We start from the raw sequence: 22,586 nt of genomic DNA, 5'->3' as shown, positions 1-22,586 counted from the left end.
AGGCCTTGGAGAATGAATTTCCAGATTGAAATATTCCATTGTGACCAGTCATCTGATGTCTTTGGGCAGTAATTTTAAAGTTTCCAGGGAGAAGAAGGATTTCCTATCAAGAAATCTTGCTGCTTCTTGAAGTGATAGTCCCTATGTGTGTTCCACACATGGGTATGCATGTGCACCATGCGCCTGAGTCTGTTGATCTTTAGTAAGTAGTCTGCAGTTGTTCTCCTCATACTCCAAACCAAGGGCATAAAGGGCAGTGCAGACCAACACCTCTCCAGTTCTTTCTTAACTGCTGCATGGCCTGAGTCAGAATTCTTTGTGTCGCCTCGATTTTCCTCTACTTTATTATCTTTAAATACAATTTGTAAATAGTTTTAGTAGTTTTTAGTAGTTTAGACTTAGTGTGCTAGTGTAGTTTTATAATTAGTATAGTTAGCTTAGTTCTCCCCACCCCATGGAGCATCCCGGAGAGAATGAAGTATCCCTAGCCTCTGTTTGCCAGATGCTGGGAATGGGCGACAGAGGATGGATCACTTGATGATTACCTGTTCTGTTCATTTCCTCTGGGGCACCTGGCATTGGCCATTGTCGGAAGACAGGATACTGGGCTAGATGGACCTTTGGTCTGACCCGGTATGGCTGTTCTTATGTTCTTAGATTAATCAAACCATCCATTTACTGGTATTATTTCCGAAACCTCATGTCTCCAATGAGGACAAACTGCTTCACTCTGTAGCTGTCTGACAGGCACTGATGTTTTATCTACAGAGAACAAAAACAATTAGAAAAACACCTAGACTTTTCATCACTTTTGATCAAGGGGTCAAGGTCTAGCTGCACAGAGACTTTCTAAATAAATCTCTGGCTGCATCATCCTTTGTTACCGGCTATCTTATATCCCCCCGCCCAAAAGGGGTGAGACCCCTTCTACCAGAGTGCAAGGAACCTCTGCAGCATCTTTGTGTGACATACCCTTACTAGATATATGTATGGTGGTTACCTAGAGCTCCATACACATCTTTACAACACATTACACACTGGTCCAGACTTCTGCAGGTACAGCAGTGGGGATGGCAAACATCCATACCATCTGCATCCTCACACCCATCTCCTGTTTGACAATCGCTTACTAATCTCACATGTTTGGAATACACATAGGGACCATCACTTGAAGAAGAAATGGAATTTACTTACCTGTAACTGGAGCTTCTCCAAGATGTGCAATCCCTATCTGTATGTATTCCACTACCCACCCTCAATCACCTCTGCTGCGGACCATGACCAGATACATGGAACTGAAAAGGAACTGGAGTGGCGTTGGTTCACACTGCTCCTTTATACCTTTGGTTCAGAGCATGAGAACAACTGCACATGTGCAGACTTACTTAAAGCTCTGGGGCAAGCAGTTGGTGCACATGCAAACCCACTTGTGGAATACAAATAGGGACCATACATCTTGAAGAACCTCCAGTTACCGGAAAGTAACCTCAATTTAATATTCTAGGGTCCCATTTATTTTTAGCATTCTCACCCACATATTTTATATCAGCCTCTTTCCATTTTTTTCATAATCTCTCTCTCTCTCTCTCTTTCTCAGGCTGTTTTTCTCACAAAATCAAGTCACATTTCTTTTCACAATTTTAGAATAATCAGTTAGCAGATACTCTCTTATCCTGGCATTGTTTCTGACCATAGATGGCTAGAAAAACTAAAAAATAGATTGTATGAAGTGATCACATGCTTGTACCAAAGAAAATATGGATATATTTTCTTTCAAACATTTCAGCTCAATGAAGTACAACGCATCAGCATGGTCTCTGGGATATAGCATTGGTCAATGATTTTGTAGTTTAACTAGTTAAGAATTTGTCTTTAAACAAGACTGTTTGATTTACATTATATGCACTTTTAAGGGTCTATAAATTACTACGCGTGTCACATTGTTACATAACTGCCAGTTCCTTTTTGCGGGAGGCAAATTCCTAAGAAGAATTCCATATGCATTAATTTAATCACACTGCACCAAAACTGCTAGTTTTCTGTTTTACATATTAATATATAAATATTTGCTTGGTAAACTGAATCGATTAATAAATAAATAGTATTTTTCAGTCGTAGTTCTACAGAGTCACACTGGTATATTGTTTAGTTTGATTTTGATTTTGCATTTGCATTTCCAGTCCTAGTTAGGACATCCCAGAAAATGCCCAGCTGCTTCATCAGGTGCTCCTAGTGCACCAGGATCATGTCTCACATTCACTAACATGGCTAGTATAATCTCTGTTGGAGAAGAACTGAATGTTCATTTACACTGTGTGAATCAATGGATAATAATGTCCCTTGTCTTGAGCTGTCAGGTCTAATGTGAAATATGAAAGTATTTTAGACTGCCTGTAAAATAGTCTAGCCTTAATATGCAGCAAGGAGACCCTGTGGATTCTGAATTAACTGTAACTCTTAGTAAAAGCAACCCAATGACAGTTGCAGTGTTTTGAATATCTAGGTCATAATGTCAATTTTAATATATTTTTTAATATTTGCATCAAATGCAGGTTGGTCATTTAAAAATAACATTTATTTTGGTTTTCACGTAGGATGCTGGAGAAATGGTTCGCTCCTTTGTTGGTGGCTTGGAACTGATTGTCAATTTGCTAAAATCCGAGAATAAAGAAGTTTTAGCAAGTGTATGTGCTGCTATTACCAACATAGCCAAAGATGAAGAGAATTTAGCTGTTATAACAGATCATGGCGTTGTCCCTCTGTTGTCCAAACTAGCAAACACAGTAAGTGACATCTTTCTGTAATATCCAACCATCTATACAAATTTAATTAGCCATTTGATTCCAGTCCTTGTATCAAACCCAAAGCAAAAGAGCATGGCATGAGTGGTGAGTTCTACAGCAGTTGTGGAAAAGGGATATAGACTCTTTTCCCACTTCAGAATGTAGACTGGCTATGAAGTCACTCTGTGACTAATACTACAGCTGCTTTGGAGCATGAACCCCTTTTTAGTATTCCTTGCAAGTAGTACAAAGGGGATAAGGGTGCCTCTCTATGTAGCAGCTGTCCTCTGGGAGGAACAAGGAGGAAGGGAAACAGCAGTATATTTGAACAACACAGAGAAATCCTTATCAGAATCTTAGTGATGGAGCCACATTCCAAGCTGTGGCTTTTCATACAGATTTTAACACTAATTTTGCCTAATTTCCAACCAGCCTATACACTGAATCTTTGAAAATATATAGCATCCGTTAAGCACAGAACAGTATAAAGCTGTCAGCTCCACTGCACTCATGCAAGATTCTTCATAAATTGAGATTTTTCTTTCTTTCTTTCTTTCTTTCTTTCTTTCTTTCTTTCTTTCTTTCTTTCTTTCTTTCTTTCTTACGAAATTGTGGCTGCCCTTAAACTACTTGCAAATATGGTTCTCCTACTTATTTAAGAAAGATATTTAATGGATTCTTTTTTTTTTGCCCAGAACAATGACAAATTAAGGCGTCATTTAGCAGAGGCCATTTCTCGCTGTTGTATGTGGGGAAGTAACAGAATTGCCTTTGGAGAAACCAAAGCTGTGGCTCCTTTAGTACGTTACTTGAAATCAAATGACACATCAGTTCATCGAGCTACTGCTCAGGCCTTGTACCAACTTTCAGAGGATCCCAATAACTGCATCACCATGCATGAAAATGGAGTAGTGAAGGTAAGGGGCAAGATTTTTGCAACTCTGGGTTCAAATTGTTAAATAGCATTGGCATGATAAGAAGAAGAGTTCCAGCACATGAGGGAATTTCTGAATATACTTGCCCACCTGAGATCAACTCAGGTTTATTACAGAGAACTTTGGGTAAACAATGAGTTAGAGAGTATTTATATTCTAAAAAGAAGTCAGCTGGATGGTTGACAGAAATGGTAATATGACATGAGCCATTCACCTCTAGATTATTCACTCAATTCAAGTCCAAGCTGGTTGTGATACAGAGTCATTATTGTCTTACTATTTCAACTAGTCTTTGAAAAATGAGTTAGATCATCTTAGTGGATGGTTGAATTCTGTGCCACAGTAGCCACCTAGTAGTGAAAGAATATGAGAGCAGCTGAATCCACTTATGTAATGGATCTTGTTGGGCCAAATTAAGGTAGAGTAGTACAAGCCTAGGAGCTCTTTGGGCTCTGCATTCACTTTTAAAAGTCTTGTGACATGACAGCACATTACCCAAAGGTTTTTATCTGTTAGGGGTATGTCTTCTTATTAGAAGCTTTTTCTAGTAAAGGTTTTGACTCCAGAGGTTAAAGTCAGAGGAACTGGACAGACCAGGATTATGGCCTTTGAGATGGGGGGAAGGGGATGGGAAGTGTGTTAAGCCAATTATGGTAAATTTCCTAAAGGGTGTACTATTTAGAATTCTTCTTTTTACTTTAGCATCCAGAATAAATGTGCTGGAAGCAAAAAGGATGCTTTATGGTGCAATATTATTGTGAATTTTAAAGTCATATCTTGTATTTGTGTTAATGATGATGCATTTATTGCATGAATCGGTTGAGAGGCCAAGATTTGAACTGAGGTGACCAGATGTCCCTTTTTAAAGGGACAGTCCCGTATTTAAGCCCTCCTGTAGGTGTCACGACTTTTTCTTAAAAAGAGGCAAATTGTCCCATATTTTCTGTCTCCCTCCTCCCCCCTCAGTACTGGCGAGTCCTGGTGCTGGCCGGATCCCTGCTCACCAGCCATCTGCCCACCAGCAGCGAGTTGGGGGATCCAGTGGTCGATGATGGGGGGGGTGGTGGCCCCAGCGGCGAGTGGGGGGATCCAGTGGCCGCAGCGCGCAGGCCGGCCACTCCCTCTGCTGGTCCGTCAGCGCAGCCCCCGCTGCATGCAAATTCTCGGCCAGCAGGGCCCCATCCCCCATCCCATTTCTGCTGGCATTGGTTGCGTGCTGCGAGCTGTGGTGTCTGGTGTGTGCGGTCAGGCACCAGGCAGAAGCCGGTTATGTGTCACCTCTGCTGCCCACCCATCAGCCCTTTACGTGCTCCCCCTTTCACTGTCCTCTCCTTGCTTTGCCCCTTCATCCCCCCCTCCAGCCCCACTGCTCCTCCATATCCCCCCCGGCAGGGTGCATCCCGCTCCCAGCACTGTGCAGAGAACCAGCCCCTGATCAGAGTGCTCAGCTGACCAACAGCCTGGCCAGTAGGCTCCTTCCTTCCCCCACTGCCTATGGCTGGGCCGGAGCCCTGGGAAAGCCCAAAACCCTCTGGCCTGGGACACTGGCCAGGAGGAGCCAAGCCCTGCATGTGCCAAAGCCCCACACAGTGCTGGCATGGGGAAACCTCTCCATCCCTCAGCTAAGCTCTGGAGTGGTGGGGGAGGAAGTGATTTCCAGCCTGTTTGAACTCTGACCCAGCAGGCTCCCCAGTAGCCCCCCCGGGCAGGGGCTTAGCACCCTCTTCACCACCACCTCCCTTCGTTCTTCCCCCCAGGGAGTGTGTGGCTGCTCCGTCTGCTTGGCACTGTCCCCTGCTGAGCCACCTCTCTGGCCGGGTTCCCTGAAGCCCCTGCAGTCATGTTCCCTGGGCCCTGGTGCACAGTGCATCCTTAGGGCTTAACCCCTTCCTGCCCACGCTGTAGCCGGGGGACAGGAGGCGGCTGGGTTATATCGGGGGCCAGCAGCAGCATGGAGGTGTTAGCCGCCTTTCGACACTATGCGGGCAGGAAGGGGCAAGCTGCTTCCAGCCACAGGAGGTGGGGGGTAAGAGATGAGCTCTGCAAAGACACAGGCCAGGTCATCCCTTCCCCGGCCCCTTCTCTCCTGCGGCTGGAAGCAGCTCCTATTCCTTCCCTCCCGCACAGTGCCAAAAGGCTGCTGCTGGCCACCTTCTGGTGTGAACCCTGGCAGAAATCTGGGGAGGGAGGCATGTGACCCCGCATGCTCCCCCACCACATGATGCCTTGGGAAGACGCGGCACCAGGAACCAGGAGAAGCGGGTCCATCCCAGGGACCCAGCCAGCCATGGAGGGTGGAGAGTGCCAGGTAGGGAAGGTCCGGTCAGTTGGTCACCCCTGCCCTGTGTGAGAGAGGTGTATGGCTGTGTGTGTGTGTTACCTCTCCTCATGTGAACTCTAAAGCACTAAAGATAAGATGGTAAATAAAAAGAATCCAACTATGCAGTATTTCTTTTTAACACGGGCTCTGTCAACTTGATGTTAATTTGAACGTTTGTACTAAATCGCTCTGATTGATTGCCGTTGAACTCGCTTGAACACGAGTAATTTTACCAGGTGTCTTGTATTCAGCATAGGGAAATATGGTCAACCTAGGACTGACTCAAGTTTGAACTACTCTCTTGCCCCTATTATGTAGTCTATGTAAGTCATAATATTGGTGATGTAGTGTGGGGAAGCTTTATACTACCATCACAGCCCATCTTGCAACTGTGCTCTATGGATAGAGAGAATTCGGGGTTGTCTGTTCCTGCTTATCCTCCCTTTCTAGTCTGGACCCTTGACCAGATCCCCAGCATCCTTTTCCTGTTTATTGCCCAACTACAGTTTGTTGTTCTCACTCATTGTATCATGTCTAAAATTTGATTGCAAGTACCCACAGAAGAAGGATCCTATCTTCCTTTTGATCTGTAAAGCTCATAGCACACTTTAAGCTGTATAGGATGATGATAAAGTACTTTTATTTTATTAAGATTTCACTTGGATCTAGGTTCATTTTTAACTTTCAGTTCTAGCTATAGGAGCTTCTAGCTTGGCTGGTAAATTTGCCCAACATTTCCCATTATAAGAACTTATTTTCAGTTGCCTATAACTTCGCTAAACTTTAACCATTTGGGCTGAAATTTTCCATGCCAGGTGCCCACATTCCCTATCCCCATACCTCTGGGGATGGGGAATGTGGGTAGGGGGTCAGGTAGCTGGAGGCTGGGGTCGGGGAGAGAGAGAAATTGACGAGTGTGTGAGAGAACTGGGATGGGCTGGACAAGGAGACTGGGGCAAGGTGCTGAGGAGTTGCAGTGAGGAAGGACTGGGAATAGCTGTTCAAAGAAGCAGGGAACGATAGGGGGAGACTGGTAGTGGGGTTGGGGGGGGCTGGGATAGGGAGTCTGGAAGGATGAGACTTCAGAATGTAAAATTAAACATTTAAGCAGCATTGTAGTTTAAGGTCTGAAGTTGTTGTTAGACATTCTTATGCATGGCTGGAACCTTTGAGCTAACAATGGTCATGACACTTTGAATAGTTTTAAAACCATCCCAAACCACTGTGCCAAATTCCAAAAAATAGTATACAAAAACAAGGCTTCTTGAGGGGGAGAGGTGAGCTTATTGTAAGTGAAGTCTTGGGGAACAATTCCAATTAATATTTTAAAATTCAAAGAAGCAAGTTTTTAATATAATTTTGTCTAGCATCAAATTTGTGTGTGATTGGCTTCAATGCACTCCATGGTTAGTTTTAAGAGCTACAAATTAACTGGTTAAGCTAAATTGCTTAATTTTATTAAATACCTGCATAAAATACAACATTTAAATTCTCCATGTGTTAATTTTCATTTACATTCAAGTGAGTAATCATAGCAGTGTTTAATTACCGACATTTATTCTGAAGAATATGAAATAATTATATATGTCTAAACATACCAAAACACTTCTTCACAAGTAATTATTTCTGGGCTTTAATTATCCAGATATTTTGAAAGTTTATAATTATGAACTGGGGTATTATTAAAGGCCTCTTCCTTGAAGTCCTGAGCTCTGACGAAGCATTAACGTGAGGCCAGTTGATAGAAAGAGAAGCCATGGTGTCAATTGTTTTAATGAATGGCTCAAGGAAGGATGTTGAGAAATGGAGAGAAACCTATGGCTTATCTAAATAAACAGTTAATGTTTGGCAAGCTGGGTTGCAAATTGACTTTGTACTAGCCTGCTGTATACTAATTGTCTGTGTGGACTCTGCTGCCATGCACTAAAAGTTCCCTAATGCAGCAACAGGATCAACACAGACAATATGTGGCAGACTACTGCAAGGTACATTTACACCCCAGCTTGCTGTGGAGTAACTATTCATCTAGATAGTGTGAAACTTCTGGTCAACTCCCTGTAGGCAATAAACTTGTATATGAATTAGTGTGAGGCATGCCAAATTTCTTTCCCATCAAATTGGAAATTACCACTGTTTCCTGAGAAGCATATTGCATTGCCTTACCTCAATGCTTTTTAAAAGACCCTCCTCCCCTTCACCCCCCAAAAATCACCCACCCTCTAAAATTCCCAATCCAAAGTAATTTTTTTTATTAAATATGGGTGAAAACTTGAGACCTGCTCCCCTTCATGATGCATAAAAGGGCCAGAGTGGTGGCAAACAGGAGTGGCAAATGGAGTTTCAGAGAGAGTAGCTGCAGATCCTGTTCTTGGAGGTATAGGGACTTGGTGAGGGTTTGTGTTTGGTCTGTCTTTTTGTTCATTTATTTTCTGGCAAAGTCATGTGGCTTGACTGTGGGCCCCTGAACAGTCTGGGTGAATCAGGTCTGTTTGTGTCTTAGTGAGAGGAGGGCTATGTGGCTGGGACCCTTGGGTCCTTGATCAGATCCAGTGTTTGATCAGTCCCAGAGGGTAATTCCTTCATGTTAATGAGGGAGGGGAGCTGAACAGCAAGGCCTGATATACAAGTCATTTGCCTGGCTAACTCCTGAGTAGGAGAACAGGAGCAGCAATCAGTAGCGTTTCAGAGGGAGTTTATAGAGGGAATGTGTAAGGTTTTCATTCTATGTACAGTTCTACACTCAATACCATGATGGCCAGTGATGGAACAGTGGTTGTGACCTGCAATGAATAGGCCATGTGTTCTTTCCTGCCTGAAGCCAGAAATCAAACCAGAGAGGAGACTTGGTAGTTCATAATCACCAGAGGCAAGAGAAACAGGTGGCATTCTACATGGCTGGAGGCAGATGTGGATGGGTAGGCTGTGACCACCAGAGAGAAGAGGACCAGAAAGAATTCCACACAGCTAGGAGAATCCTATCATTATCATGTTCTTGGCATGGAAACTAAAGAAAATATCTCTGAAGATCCATCTGGTCAAATGGAATGGAGAGGTGTACAGGACATACCCGAGGATGGCTTCTCAGCCCAACCTACAAGCATGCCCACAAAAGAGGAAGAAAGATGATCCTTATTGGGGATGGTGTACTAAGAAGAATGGAAAGAACATTCTGCAAAGGACAGGTGGACAACAGGATGGTTGGTGTACACTCTTCCTGGAGCCAAGAAATGAGATGTAACTCTAAGACTGAATAATAGATAATAAGATAATAATCCACTGATGACAGTGCATATCAGCACTAATGACTGCTTCACAGGACATTTTACAGATTATAGATGACTTTAAGGAACTCAGAAGGGTGCTGAAGGAGAAGAATGTCCAAGTGATCGCCTCGGAGATATTTCCTGCCTCGTAAGTGAAGAAAGACAGAAGGCAGAAGCTTCTGGAAGTGAACACTGACTAGGTAAGTAATGTAAGGGCTTTGGTGTTGGGTTTGGTGTTGTATACCTTCTACGGGGAGAGGGGCTGTATAGTGTGGATGGCCTCCATCTCAGTAGAAAGAGAACCAATCTTCTAGGGCACAGGCTGGCTAGACTAGTCAAGAGCATATTAAACTAACAACAAAAAGGGAGAGTGAAATGACCGAAGAAATTAGCATGATTTAGCACAAAATCAAGATGTTGAGAACAAAATTAATGAAGACACCATGGGATGTGAAAAGAAATTCTTATAATTGTCTATACACCAATGCTCGGAACCTGGATAATAAATAAGAGGAATTGGAATAGTTCATTTATGAGCATAAATTCAACCTAACTGATAGTACTAAAACCTGATGGGAAGATTTGCATGATTGGAATGCGAAAATCAGTGATTATAACTAAGGCTGCAAGTCTGTCACAGAAGTAATGGATGCCATGACTTTCTGGGACCACCGTGACTTCAGCAGCTGCAATGGAGTGGCCCCAGGGCCAGCCGCACTGGCCGTTGCTGGGGTGGCCCTCGGACAGCTGCTGCGGGAGTAGCCCCGGGGCCAGCCACACCAGCCACTGTTGGGGTGGCCTGGGGTGGCTCGCCCCAGGGGGTGCCTGAACAGCAGTGGTCTTGCGGGTGGCCCCAGAGCAGCGGTCCCAGAGCAGCTGTGGTTCTGGGGGCTGCCCCGGAGGACATCGGAGCAGTGGTCCCTTGGAGCCTTGGAGCAGCATACAAACAGGGGCAGTTAGCCCCTGTCACTGGAGCAGGGGCCAGCTGTTGGCCCCCCGGAACCTCCAGAGCAGCGGCGCCCTGGGGCCACCCAGAGCAACAGCGCCCCGGGGCCCCAGGAGCAGCTAAGTTTTAGTCAGGGGTATTTTTAGTAAAAGCTATGGATAGGTCATAGGCCGTGAATTTTTGTTTATTGCCCGTGACCTGTCCATGACTTTTACTAAAAAAAACCCATGACTAAATCTTAGCCTTAATTATAACATATTTAGGAAGGACTGAATGGGCAGAACGAATGGGAGAGTAACATTCTATGTCAACAAGTCATCTGTTTCCAAGTCATTGACAATTAAGAACATGATCTTGAATTCTTATGGATCAATGTTCTAACAGTTAAAGCACAAGATGGGATTCTAGTTGGTGTCTGCTACAGATCACTAAATCACATGAGAGAACAGGATGACTGATTCCTTCAGCACCTATCTAACTATAATGTGAGGGAAAAAACCTCCATTATTATGGAGGACTTCAATCTGAATGACATATGCTGGAGGTTTCATGCTGCCAGTACTAAAATGTCCTCAGAATTTCTAAAAATTATAGATGATCATTTACTGACTCAAAAAGTGTTGCATACAACATGGGGAAATTCTGTATTAAACCTCATCTTGACTGATAAAAAGGAATTGATTCCAGAAGTAAAAATTAGTGGTTGCTTAGGTGCAAGTGATCATGGTTTCATTACATTTATGTCCAAACACCATAAAGTCCAAACCAATAATAGATACTTGGTCCCTTTAAAAAATATAAATGATAATTGTGGACTGTTTAAGAACATTTTACTAGATACCCAAAAGCCACAATCCCAAAATTGAGAAAGAAGGCTACACTGGTTAAAAAAACCAGTCTGGCTTAGAGGGGAAATTAAAGGAGCTATCAAAAATAATATATATACAGGGGGCCCCCAGTATACATCTCCCCCTTATCCATTGTTTCGGATATCCGTCAATCATCAATGGGGGAATGTGTTCCGATTTACGTTGGTCCTGATCCACATATCCATCATTTGCACGGATTGGGACGGACGTGAATTGCAACACGTTCCCCTGTTGTACAGTACTATACTTGCATCCATCGGCCATGTTCAAGGCTTATTACCTACGGAGGACGTTCTCCATGGTGATTAAGGAGATGGCAGATGAAGGAAAGCCCAGTGTAAAGGAGTTTTGGAAGTCTTACAACATCTTGAACGGCATGGAAAACATTGATGCGTCGGGGGGAGAGGTCACTTCGCAATTTATGAATGGTGTTTGGTGCCGTGCTTGGCCAGATGCTGTCCACAGCTTCATGGGATTTGATGCCATTCCTACTCTCAAGCAAGAAATTGTCAAGTTTGCGAAGGATGTCAGCATTGAGGAGGTGGAGGAGGAGGATGTATAGAAGTTGTTGTGGTCTCACGCTAAGCAAATGACAAATGAGAAACTGATTGAGCTGGACCAACCATGGATATCCGAAGAAAGCAAGGACGATGACGATGACGTAGGACAGGAAGCCAGGAGTCTGATTACAAAGAATCTCTCCCGTTTCTTTGGATTGCTGGATGAGATGACGGAAATCATCCAGAGTGGTGAACGGTCTGCCAAAGTCTCCAGAGCTCTCAATGATGCAGTGGCTTGCTACAGGGAGATCTATCATTCAAAGATTCGTGCAGGAGAGCAGGCGTCGATAAAATCCTTTTTTAAGACTTCTGCAACCAAAAAGCCAGCCATGGAAAAGCCAGCCCAAGAAAAGCCAGCCACCTCCCCTACCTAAGTTTAGTGTAATTGACACTGTTTTATACTGTATTACTGTACTGTATTTACTGTATTAAAATGTTCTATGTGTTTGAATGGTGTTAGCAGGGTTCTACATTATTTTATTCAATGTTTTATGTGTAAATGTGTACTGTATAACCTGTCATTGTAAAAAGGTACACTGTTTAGGCAAAAAGAGCATTGTCGTAGGCGAGTGTGGTGAAGTTGTGAATGCATCCCTCCTTTATTCCATTGTTTCTTATGGGGAAAAATTCACTGGTATACGTTGTTTCGGTATCCATCGTCCTTTTTGAATAACTCAACCCCATTGTATACAGGGGACCCCCCCTGTATTTGGGAAACAAATGGAAAAAGGGAAGTTGATAACTATGAATATAAATCAGAAGCCAGGAATTGTAGAAAATTGATAAGAGAAGCCAGAGGACATAAGGAGAAATCTATGGCCAGCAGAGTTAAAAACAACAAGAAGGAGTTTTTTAAGTGTATTAGGAATAAAAAGAATCCCAATAATGATATTGGTCCACTGCTAGATGGAAATGGTAGAATTCTCAGTAACAATTCAGAAAAGCAGATGTATTCAATAAATATTTCTGTTCTCTATTTGAGAAAAACCAGGATGATATATTCAAATTAGAGCTGTCAAGAAATTAAAAACATTAATCATGATTAATCGTGTGATTAAAAAAATACTCACGATTAATCACACTGTTAAACAATAATTGAATACCATTTATATAAATATTTGTGGATGTTTTCCACAATTTCAAATATATTGATTTCAGTTACAACACAGAATACAAAGTGTACAATGCTCACTTAATATTTATTTTTATTATAAATATTTGCACTGTAAAAATAAAAGAAATAGTATTTTTCAATTCACTTAATACAAGTACTATAGTGCAATCTCTTTATCATGAAAGTTGAACTTACAAATGTAGAGTAATGTACAAAAAATAACTGCATTCAAAAATAAAACAATGTAAAACTTTAGAGCCTACAAGTCCACTTAGTCCTACTTCTTGTTCAGCCAATCGCTCAGACAAACAAGTTTGTTTGCGTTTGCAGGAGATAATGCTGCCCACTTTTGTTTACAATGTCACCTAAAAGTGAGAACAGGCATTCGCATGGCATTGTTGTACCCGGCGTCGCACAATATTTACATGCCAGATGCACTAAAGATTCATATGTCCCTTCATGCTTCAATCACCATTCCAGAGGACATGCATCCATGCTGATGATAGGTTCTGCTCGATAACGATTCAAAGCAGTGCAGACCACCGCATGTTCATTTTCATCATCTGAGTCAGGTGTCACCATCAAAAGGTTGATTTTATTTTTTGGTGGTTCGGGTTCTGTAGTTTCCGCATCGGAGTGTTGCTCTCTTAAGACTTCTGATAGCATGCTCCACACCCTGTCTCTCTCAGATTTTGAAAGGCACTTCAGATTCTCAAATCTTGGGTCAAGTCAAGTGCTGTAGCTATCTTTAGAAATCTCACATTGGTACCTTCTTTGCATTTTGTCAAATCTGCAGTGAAAGCGTTCTTAAAACGAACAACATGCTGGGTCATCATTGAAGACTGCTTTAACATGAAATATATGGCAGAATGTGGGTAAAACACAGAGCAGGAGACATACAATTCTCCCCCAAGGAGTTGTCACAAATTTAATTAAAACAACAAGGAGTCCGGTGGAACCTTAAAGACTAACAGATTTATTTGGGCATAAGCTTTCGTGGGTAAAAAACCTCACTTCTTCAGATGCATGGAGTGAAAGTTACAGATGCAGGCATTATATAATGAGACATGAAGAGAAGGGAGTACCTCACAAGTGGAGAACCAGTGTTGACAGGGCCAATTCGATCAGGGTGGATGTAGTCCACTCCCAATAATAGATGAGGATGTGTCAATTCCAGGAGAGGCAAAACTGCTTTTGTAATGAGCCAGCGACTCCCAGTCCCTATTCAAGCCCAAATTAATGGTGTTAAATTTGCAAACGAATTTTAGTTCTGCTATTTCTCTTTGAAGTCTGTTTCTGAAGTTTTTTTGTTCAAGAATAGTTACTTTTAAATCTGTTATAGAATGTCCAGGGAGGCTGAAGTGTTCACCTACTGGCTTTTGTATGTTACCATTCCTGATGTCCAATTTGTGTCCATTTATTTTTTTACATAGGGACTTTCCGGTCTGGCCAATGTACATGGCAGAGGGGCATTGCTGGCACATGATGGCATATATAACATTAGTAGACATGCAGGTGAACGTGCCCTTGATGGTGTGGCTGATGTGGTTGGGTCCTCTGATGGTGTTGCTAGAGTAGATATGGGGACAGAGTAGGCAACGAGGTTTGCTACAGGGATTGGTTCCTGGGTTGGTGTTTCTGTGGTGTGGTGTGTAGTTGCTGGTGAGTATTTGCTTCAGGTTGGGGGGTTGTCTATAAGCGAGGATTGGCCTGCCTCCCAAGGTCTGTGAGAGTGAGGGATCGTTTTACAGGATAGGTTGCCTCCAGCTTCCATCCAGGACACATCACACGATCCATTGTCTACAGCCAAGCCCTAAGATACAACCGAATTTGCTCCAATCCGTCAGACAGAGACAAACACCTACAAGATCTTTATCAAGCATTCTTAAAATTACAATACCCACCTGGGGAAGTGAGGAAACAGATTGACAGAGCGAGACGGGTACCCAGAAATCACCTACTACAGGACAGGCCCAACAAGGAAAATAACAGAACACCACTGGCCATCACGTACAGCCCCCAGCTAAAACCTCTCCAGCGCATTATCAATGATCTACAACCTATCCTGGAAAACGATCCCTCACTCCCTGAAATTTAATTAAGGTATTATTTTTTTAACGAGCGTCATCAGCATGGAAGCATGTCCTCTGGAATGGTGGCCAAAGCATGAAGGGGCATACGAATGTTTAGCATATCTGGCACATAAATACCTTGCAATGCCGGCTACAAAAGTGCTATGCGAACGTCTGTTCTCACTTTCAGGTGACATTGTAAATAAGAAGCGGGCAGCATTAAGAACATAACAACGGCCATAGTGTATCAGACCAAAGGTCCATCTAGCCCAGTATCCTGTCTTCTGACAGTGGCCAATGCCAGGTGCCCCAGGGGGAATGAATAGGTAATCATCAAGTGATCATTCCCTGTCGCTCATTCACAGCTTCTTTCAAACAGAGGCTAGGGACACCATCCCTGTCCATCCTGGCTAATAGCTAATAGAGGATACTCCATGAATTTATTTAGTTCTTTTTTGAACCCTGTTATAGTCTTGGCCTTCACAACATCCTCTGGCAAGGAGTTCCACAGGTTGACTGTGTGTTGTGTGAAAAAAATACTTCCTTTTGTTTGTTTTAAACCTGCTGTCTATTAATTTCATTTGATGTCCCCTAGTTCTTGTGTTACGAGAAGGAGTAAATAACACTTCCTTATTTACTTTCTCCACACCCATCATGATTTTATAGACCTCTATAATATCATTATCTCCTGTAAATGTAAACAAACTTGTTTCTCTTAGTAATTGGCTGCAGAAGATGTAGGACTGAGTGGACTTGCAGGCGCTAAAGTTTTACATATTTTTGTTTTTTAGTGCAGTTATGTAACAAAAAAAAACCCCTACATTTGTAAGTTGAGCTTTCATGATAAAGAGATTGCACTACAGTACTTATATGAGGTGAATTAAAAAATACTATTTCTTTTAATCATTTTTACAGTGCAAATATTTGTAATAAAAATAATATAAAGTGAGCACTGTACACTTTCTATTCTGTGTTGTATTTGAAATCAATATATTTGAAAAATGTAGAAAAACATCCAAAATATGTAATAAATTTCAATTGGTATTCTATTGTTTAACAGTGCGATTAAAACTGCCATTAATCATGATTAATTTTTTTAATCGTGTTTAATTTTTTTTTTAGTTAATCGTGTCAGTTAACTGTGATTAATTGACAGCCCTAATTCAAATCATGTAATCAAATACTTTCCATTCCAACAGTAACTTAGGAGGATGTTAAACAGCATCTACTAAAGTTAGGCATTTTTAATTCAGCAGATCAAGATAACTTGCTTCCAGTAGTTTTAAAAGAGCTGGCTAAGGAGCTCTCTGGAGCTTTATTGTTGATTTTTCAATAAGACTTGGAACTGTGGGATGTTCCAGAGGATGAAAAGAAAGCTAATGTTATGCTAATTTTTAAAAAGGGTAAATGGGATGACCTGGGTAGTTAAGGGACTGTCAGCCTGATATCGATCCCAGGCAAAATAACAATAGATTAATAAGTTATAAGTCCCCCATCCTGAAAGTATGGCCTTCATTCTTTGTTCCTATATGTGTAACTTTACATTTTGTCATATTTAAACATACATTGTTTTCTTGCATCCAACTTACCTAGCAATCCAAATAGTTTTGTATCAGTGATCTGTCCTCTTCATTGTTTACTGCACCCTCAATCTTTGTGTAACCTGTAAACTTTATCAGTAATAATTTTATGTTTTTTTCCAGGTTACTGATAAAAATGTTAAATAGTAGAGGGCCAAGAACCAATCTTTGCAAGACCCCAGTAGAAACAAACCTGTTCTATGATGGTTTTCCAATTGCAATTACATTTTGAGACCTATCAGTGAGCCAGTTCTTAATGCATTTAATGTGTGCCTTGTTGACTTTGTATTGTTCTAGTTTCTTAACCAAAATATCATGCAGTACCAAATCAAATGCCTTACAGAAGTCTAAGTATATTACATTAGTGCTATTACTTTTATTAACCACATTTGTAATCTCATCAAAAACAAGACATTAAGTTGGAGAAGATCTATTTTTCACAAATCCGCATATTGATTGGCATTAATTATATTACCCTCTTTTAATATTTTATTAATTGAATCCCATATGCAGGCCATACTTACAGGGTGGGGGATGCTGTCTTGAGAAGCAGTGATTGAAAAATATGTGAGGGTTGTGGTAGAAATCAACTGACCATGAGCTCCTAGTGCGATGCTGTGGCCAAAAAGGCTATTGTGATCCTTGGATGTATAAAATGAGGAATATTGAGTAAATATAGATAGGTTACATCACCTCTGTATTTGGCATGGTATGACTGCTACTAAAATATTGTATCCAGTTCTGGTGTTCACAATCCAGGAAGGATACTGAAAGACTGAAGAAGGGTCAGAGAAGAGTCACATGAATAATTAAAGGATCGGACAACGTGCCTTGTAATGAAAGACTCACGGAGCTCAATCTGTGTAATTTAAGAGAAGGTTAAGGGTGATTTGATCACAGTTTAGAACAGGGATTGGCAACCTTTGGCACGTGGCCCGCCAGGGATTGGCACCCTGGCGGGCTGGGCCGGTTTGTTTACCTGCCACGTCCGCAGGTTCGGCCGATTGTGGCTCCCACTGGCCGCGGTTCGCCACTCCAGGCCAATGGGGGCAGCGGGAAGCAGCGGCCAGCACATCCCTCGGCCCGCGCCGCTTCCCGCAGCCCCCATTGGCCTGGAGCGGCGAACTGCAGCCAGTGGGAGCCGCGATCGGCCGAACCTGCGGACATGGCAGGTAAATAAACCGGCCCTGGAGGGCCGCATGCCAAAAGTTGCTGATCCCTGGTTTAGAAGTACCTACATGGGGAACAGACACTGCATAACAGATGTCTCTTCAATCTAGCAGATAAAGGTGTAACAGGATCTGGTGGCTGGAAGTTGAAGCCAGACAAATATAGATTAGAAATAAGGCACACATTTTAAACAGTGAGAGTAATTAACTATTGAAACAATTTACCCAGGTTTATGGTGGATTCTTCATCACTGGAAATGTTTAAATCAGGACTGGATGTTTTCTAAAAAATCTGCTCTGGTTCAAATGGAAATTAACACAAGGAAGTCCTATGGCTTGTGTTATGCAAGAGGTCAGACTAGATGATCACAGTAGGCCCTTCTGGCCTTAGAATCTATGAAAAACCCTTTATTCTGTCAAGGGGTGATTTCCCAAATGCAGACATCGTGGGGACAGCCATCAGGCTGCCTCCTGAGGTCCTCCTTGTAAATCCTGCTGTAGGGGGCTTGCAGGGTGATGGTTGTGTCAGTGGCTGGGCCTCAGCAAGCAGTACTGCATAGATTTCAGGTAGAACTCTGACCCATAAGGTAGACCTGGATGGTATATGTAGCTTAGATGGCTCCAGGGCCATCTAAATTATGCTAGGGGGTTCTCCATCCTCCAAAACAGCCCCGGATCAGGAGGGTGAAGAGCTGACTTAAAGGCACTTTAGCTTCCCTGCTCCCTCCCCCTGGGCTGTCAGTTCTGTGTTAGTGCTCTTAGAGGTTCAGCACAGAATCTCACTCTGTTATGTGCTAGTGCCCAAAGGCCTCAATCAGGATCTGGGCCCCATTGTGCTAGCACTGTACAAATACATGGAAAGACATGATCCCTTCCCCCAAAAGCTTGCAATGTAATCTGAAGCAAGATTTAACAATGGGTATAGCAAACAATAGGAGGAAAAGTGGGAGGAGTACAAGAATAACAATAAGATTACATGGTTAAATAGGTTAGCCACTGAATAACTAGTTGATTCCAAATCATTTTAAAGGTTTTTTTATGTTATGAATAAATAAGCAAAACTCTCTGTCCCTGATTGTTGTTCAAGCTAACTCTGTGACTCCAATAAGAGTGGATGCATATTAAACCCTTCCCATAATTACCAACCTAGGGCCTGACTGTGATGCCCTAACTCACGTTGAGTACTTTTCTTTACAAGTCTTCCCATTGACTTCAGTGGGACTATTTATGTTATAAATTACTACTCAGCATAAATAAAACTGTCACAGCCCTGGTCTACACTACGAGTCTAGGTCGAATTTAGCAGCGTTACATCGATTTAACCTGCGCCTGTCCACACGACAAAGCCATTTTTTTCGACTTAAAGGGCTCTTAAAATCAATTTCTGTACTCCTCCCCTGACGATTAGCGCTGAAATCGACATCGCCAGGTCAAATTTGGGGTAGTGTGGACGCAATTCGATGGTATTGGCCTCCAGGAGCTATCCCAGAGTGCTCCATTGTGTCCGCTCTGGACACCACTTTGAACTCAGATGCACTAGCCAGGTACACAGGAAAAGCCCTGGGAACCTTTGAATTTCATTTCCTGTTTGGCCAGCGTGGCGAACTCAGCAGCACTCAGCAGCACAGGTGACCATGCAGTCCCCCCAGAATGTTTCTACGTTCCCCCTATCATCTCCGTCCTGAGGTTATTGCAGATTAGAAGGCGAAAAAAATGCACTCGCAATGACATGTTTTCCGAGCTCATGCAGTCCTCCCGCACTGATAGGGCACAGCCTAATGCATGGAGGCATTCAGTGGCAGAGGCCAGGAAAGAATTGCTGTGTTTGCTTAACGACAAAAGTATCATGCCTCGCTAGCGATCCTGCCTGAGCCAGGTCGCTGTTTCAGCCTTGGGCAGGGGCATGACCGCTTTGTGAGCAGGAAGGCCATAGATATAGACATTGTATTAGGTAGCTTCTGTAGCTAGAGAAAACATTCCTGTGCATTTGGCAAAGTCTGTGGCAAAAAAAGATAAGCCCCGTAATGTAGTGGTTATCACGTTCACCTAACACACAAAAGCCCTGTAGTGTAGTAGTGATCACGTTCACCTAACACATGAAACGTCACCAGTTCGAAACTGGGCGGAAACAGGTCGCCGTTCCTTTTTCTGACTCCCCTCCTGCATTTTTAGTCTTAGAACAGACTGCGCTGTGAAATTTTACTTTGAATTATATCAATTATGAGTTAAATAATATGGAAGCTCTCTTTCAGTTATAGTCCCAGGTTCCTTACCCTTTCAGCTGCTCTGATAAATTAACATTTTTGTTAGGGTCTGGGGGAAATTTTCATGAAGCCTGTTATAGGGACTAATGCTATCTAGGACTCTGAAATAATCTTAACGTGGCCCATAGAGTGCAATCCTTCGTTCTGGATTTGTCATTCCACAAGTTGAACTGCTCCTTACTACTGTCCAGGCTTCATGAGCCAGGGGAGCAAGGGGCAGGCTGGAGTAGGTGCGACCGCACGGTAATGCCGGCTGGGAGAGCAGCCTGAGGCAGAAGGCTCCAGCTCGCATGATATTCCAGGCAGGACTGAATCTCCATGAGACGAAACTTAAAGAAGAGAATGACCTGGAGTCACTCCCATCTGGTGCTCTAAGAGGAGGATAGCCATGTCTGTCCAGGCACCCCGATCGACCTCACCGAGGTCTGCCAGCTGAGCGGGGCTGAGCGGGACCCCAGCTGGCAAGAGCCGGCAGACAGAGCCCCAGACCGGCAGCGGGGTCCGCCGACCCGCTCAGCCCACTGCCTGCCTGGGGTTTCCGGAGGGGGGAGAGCTGATGACATGTACCCAGAACCACCCGCGACAAAGTTTTTGCCCCATCAGGCATTGGGAGCTCAACCCAGAATTCCAATGTGCAGTGGAGACTGCGGGAACTGTGGGATAGCTATCCACAGTGCAACGCTCCGAAAGTCGACGCTAGCCTCGGTACTGTGGACGCACTCCACTGAGTTAATGGTCTTAATGGTCTTAAGTGGGGACACACACAATCGACTGTATAAAATCGATTTCTAAAAAATCGAGTTCTATAAATTCGACCTAATTTCGTAGTGTAGACATACCCACAGTCTGGTCCTAATGATTCCTAATCTAGCACTAGCAGAGAACTCATCTCCATGGGAAAAGGGGGATTATTGTACCTGCCTGCTACTAAGGTTGGTCCTGGTGAATCAACAACAGATTAAATAGCCCCATAAAGATATTATATCAACCTCCTTTCCTCAGGACCAAAATAATAAACCCCTCCTTTAACATATGAAGTCCCTCCTATCAATGACAGCAAAAAATCAGCATCCACAGAAAAAAGTATCCTTCTCTCTTTTATCTTTTTCCATAATAAAATGTCTGTTGTTGTTACTCTTTAAATACTTACTCCTCCCTTCATTGCCACTGTAATCAAAATACTCTGCCCCACTCAAGATAGGGGTGATTTAAGGTGTTAACCCTCTACCCTCTCCCTGGATGCTAGTGTCCCAAGCAAAGAAGGGCCTGGCTGAGCTGCATTGGAATTTATATATGGCATTGGACTATTTTGTTTTTTCTTTTCTTTTTGTTTTTTTTCCTGTTTCTTTGCCAGAAACTACATAAAAAAAGATTATTGAAATAATTTTTAAATCCCCAATGATATAGACCTCTCCTTGGGTAAGGATCACTCACAACCTAACAGCTTTAACTGAATTTATCCAGGTATTTTTTTAGAAAATAAAATATTTATTACGAGATCAAAATACCGAATCTCCTTATAGTGTCTTTGAAAGTGAAATATTCCATTACCGCAGTTGGCTATGACAGTTGTGGCAGCAGTATGGTATGTTAGAAAACAGGAATCTCATTGGTTGAAAATATGGTAATGATTTGTGAATTATAGGGACATAGTGATGATGGATTCCCTTTGTGATAAGAATAGGAGCAGCTTAGATAAGAAAACTGTAAAACTGCAAACAAGATGATGATGTTCTCACATAAAAATATCTCTCAGGTTTGCAAGCAGCTGATCAACTGGCACATAAAAATATTCTAAAATGGTCAGGGATATCCGTCCAATCCGATCACTTTTACCGTCATTTTTACTATGTTGTGGAGAGTATGAGATACCTCTTGATGTTCCCAAAGGGTATCATTTGACCTTAGGTTAGCCGTGTGCTAAAATTATCAACTTAACTAAATGGTAATATGTTAATAATTAATTTGTCATTTATTTACATATTTATTTGTATTGTGATAACAATTAGAGGCCCCAATCAAGGATCAAGGTCTCATTTTGGTAGGCACTGTTATATACACACATAATAAAAAGATGGTTCCTGCCTGCAAAGAACTTGCAGTCTAAACATATGATGAGACACAATGATGGAGATGAACAACAAATTGGAAAGGGGATAACAATATTTGTATTGATCTATTTGGTAAAATGAGCAGCGTAAAAGTACCATCCACTTCTTAGCTTCCAGTTATTGCACACGTCTTATTGTTTTGTATAAAACAACATTCTTTTAAAATATGTATATTGTTAATTAAAAGGTAGATCTGTTCCTGGCACCCAGCCCAAGTAATCTGGCTGGGCAATGAGATTTTTCATGGGAAAGGAATCCTCATACATGTGCCACTGTGCAGCACTGATGTCTGCTCCATGTCTTCTTCTTAAGCCTCAGGTCTGGAAAAGCCTCCTCTCTTGTGCCCCTGCTCCACTGATAAGAGGGAGACAGTTATCAGTGAATCTTCATAGTGGTGGATCCACGAATCCTCCCTCAAAGTATTGTTGCACATGGCTGGGGTAGGAAACCTATAGAGCTAAGTTTTATGTTGTGGAAAGATCATGTAAACCCTGCACAGGCTTCCAAAATCTTGTTCCCTTCCACTCTCATGCTCAGATGAACCACATCTGTACATCTGGGACCCTTAACACCCTTGAGGCATGAAGGTTAGTGACAGGA

The 22,586-nt window shown here is 42.6% G+C and overlaps 1 protein-coding gene across 1 annotated transcript in view; it reads left to right on the top strand.

Moving 5' to 3' along the window:
* Positions 1-22,586, top strand: part of ODAD2 (outer dynein arm docking complex subunit 2) — a 169,671-nt gene that overhangs the window by 125,595 nt on the left and 21,490 nt on the right. Inside the window, exons 17-18 of the mRNA XM_065399867.1 lie at positions 2,595-2,783; positions 3,479-3,700. Coding sequence (XP_065255939.1) covers positions 2,595-2,783; positions 3,479-3,700 — 411 coding nt within the window. The remainder of the gene's footprint in view (positions 1-2,594; positions 2,784-3,478; positions 3,701-22,586) is intronic.

This window comes from Emys orbicularis, chromosome 2 (assembly GCF_028017835.1).
Source record: "Emys orbicularis isolate rEmyOrb1 chromosome 2, rEmyOrb1.hap1, whole genome shotgun sequence".
NCBI classification, from domain to species: Eukaryota; Metazoa; Chordata; order Testudines; family Emydidae; genus Emys; species Emys orbicularis.
Note: the sequence above shows the minus strand (reverse complement) of the source record. Positions and strands in the feature narration are given on the sequence as shown.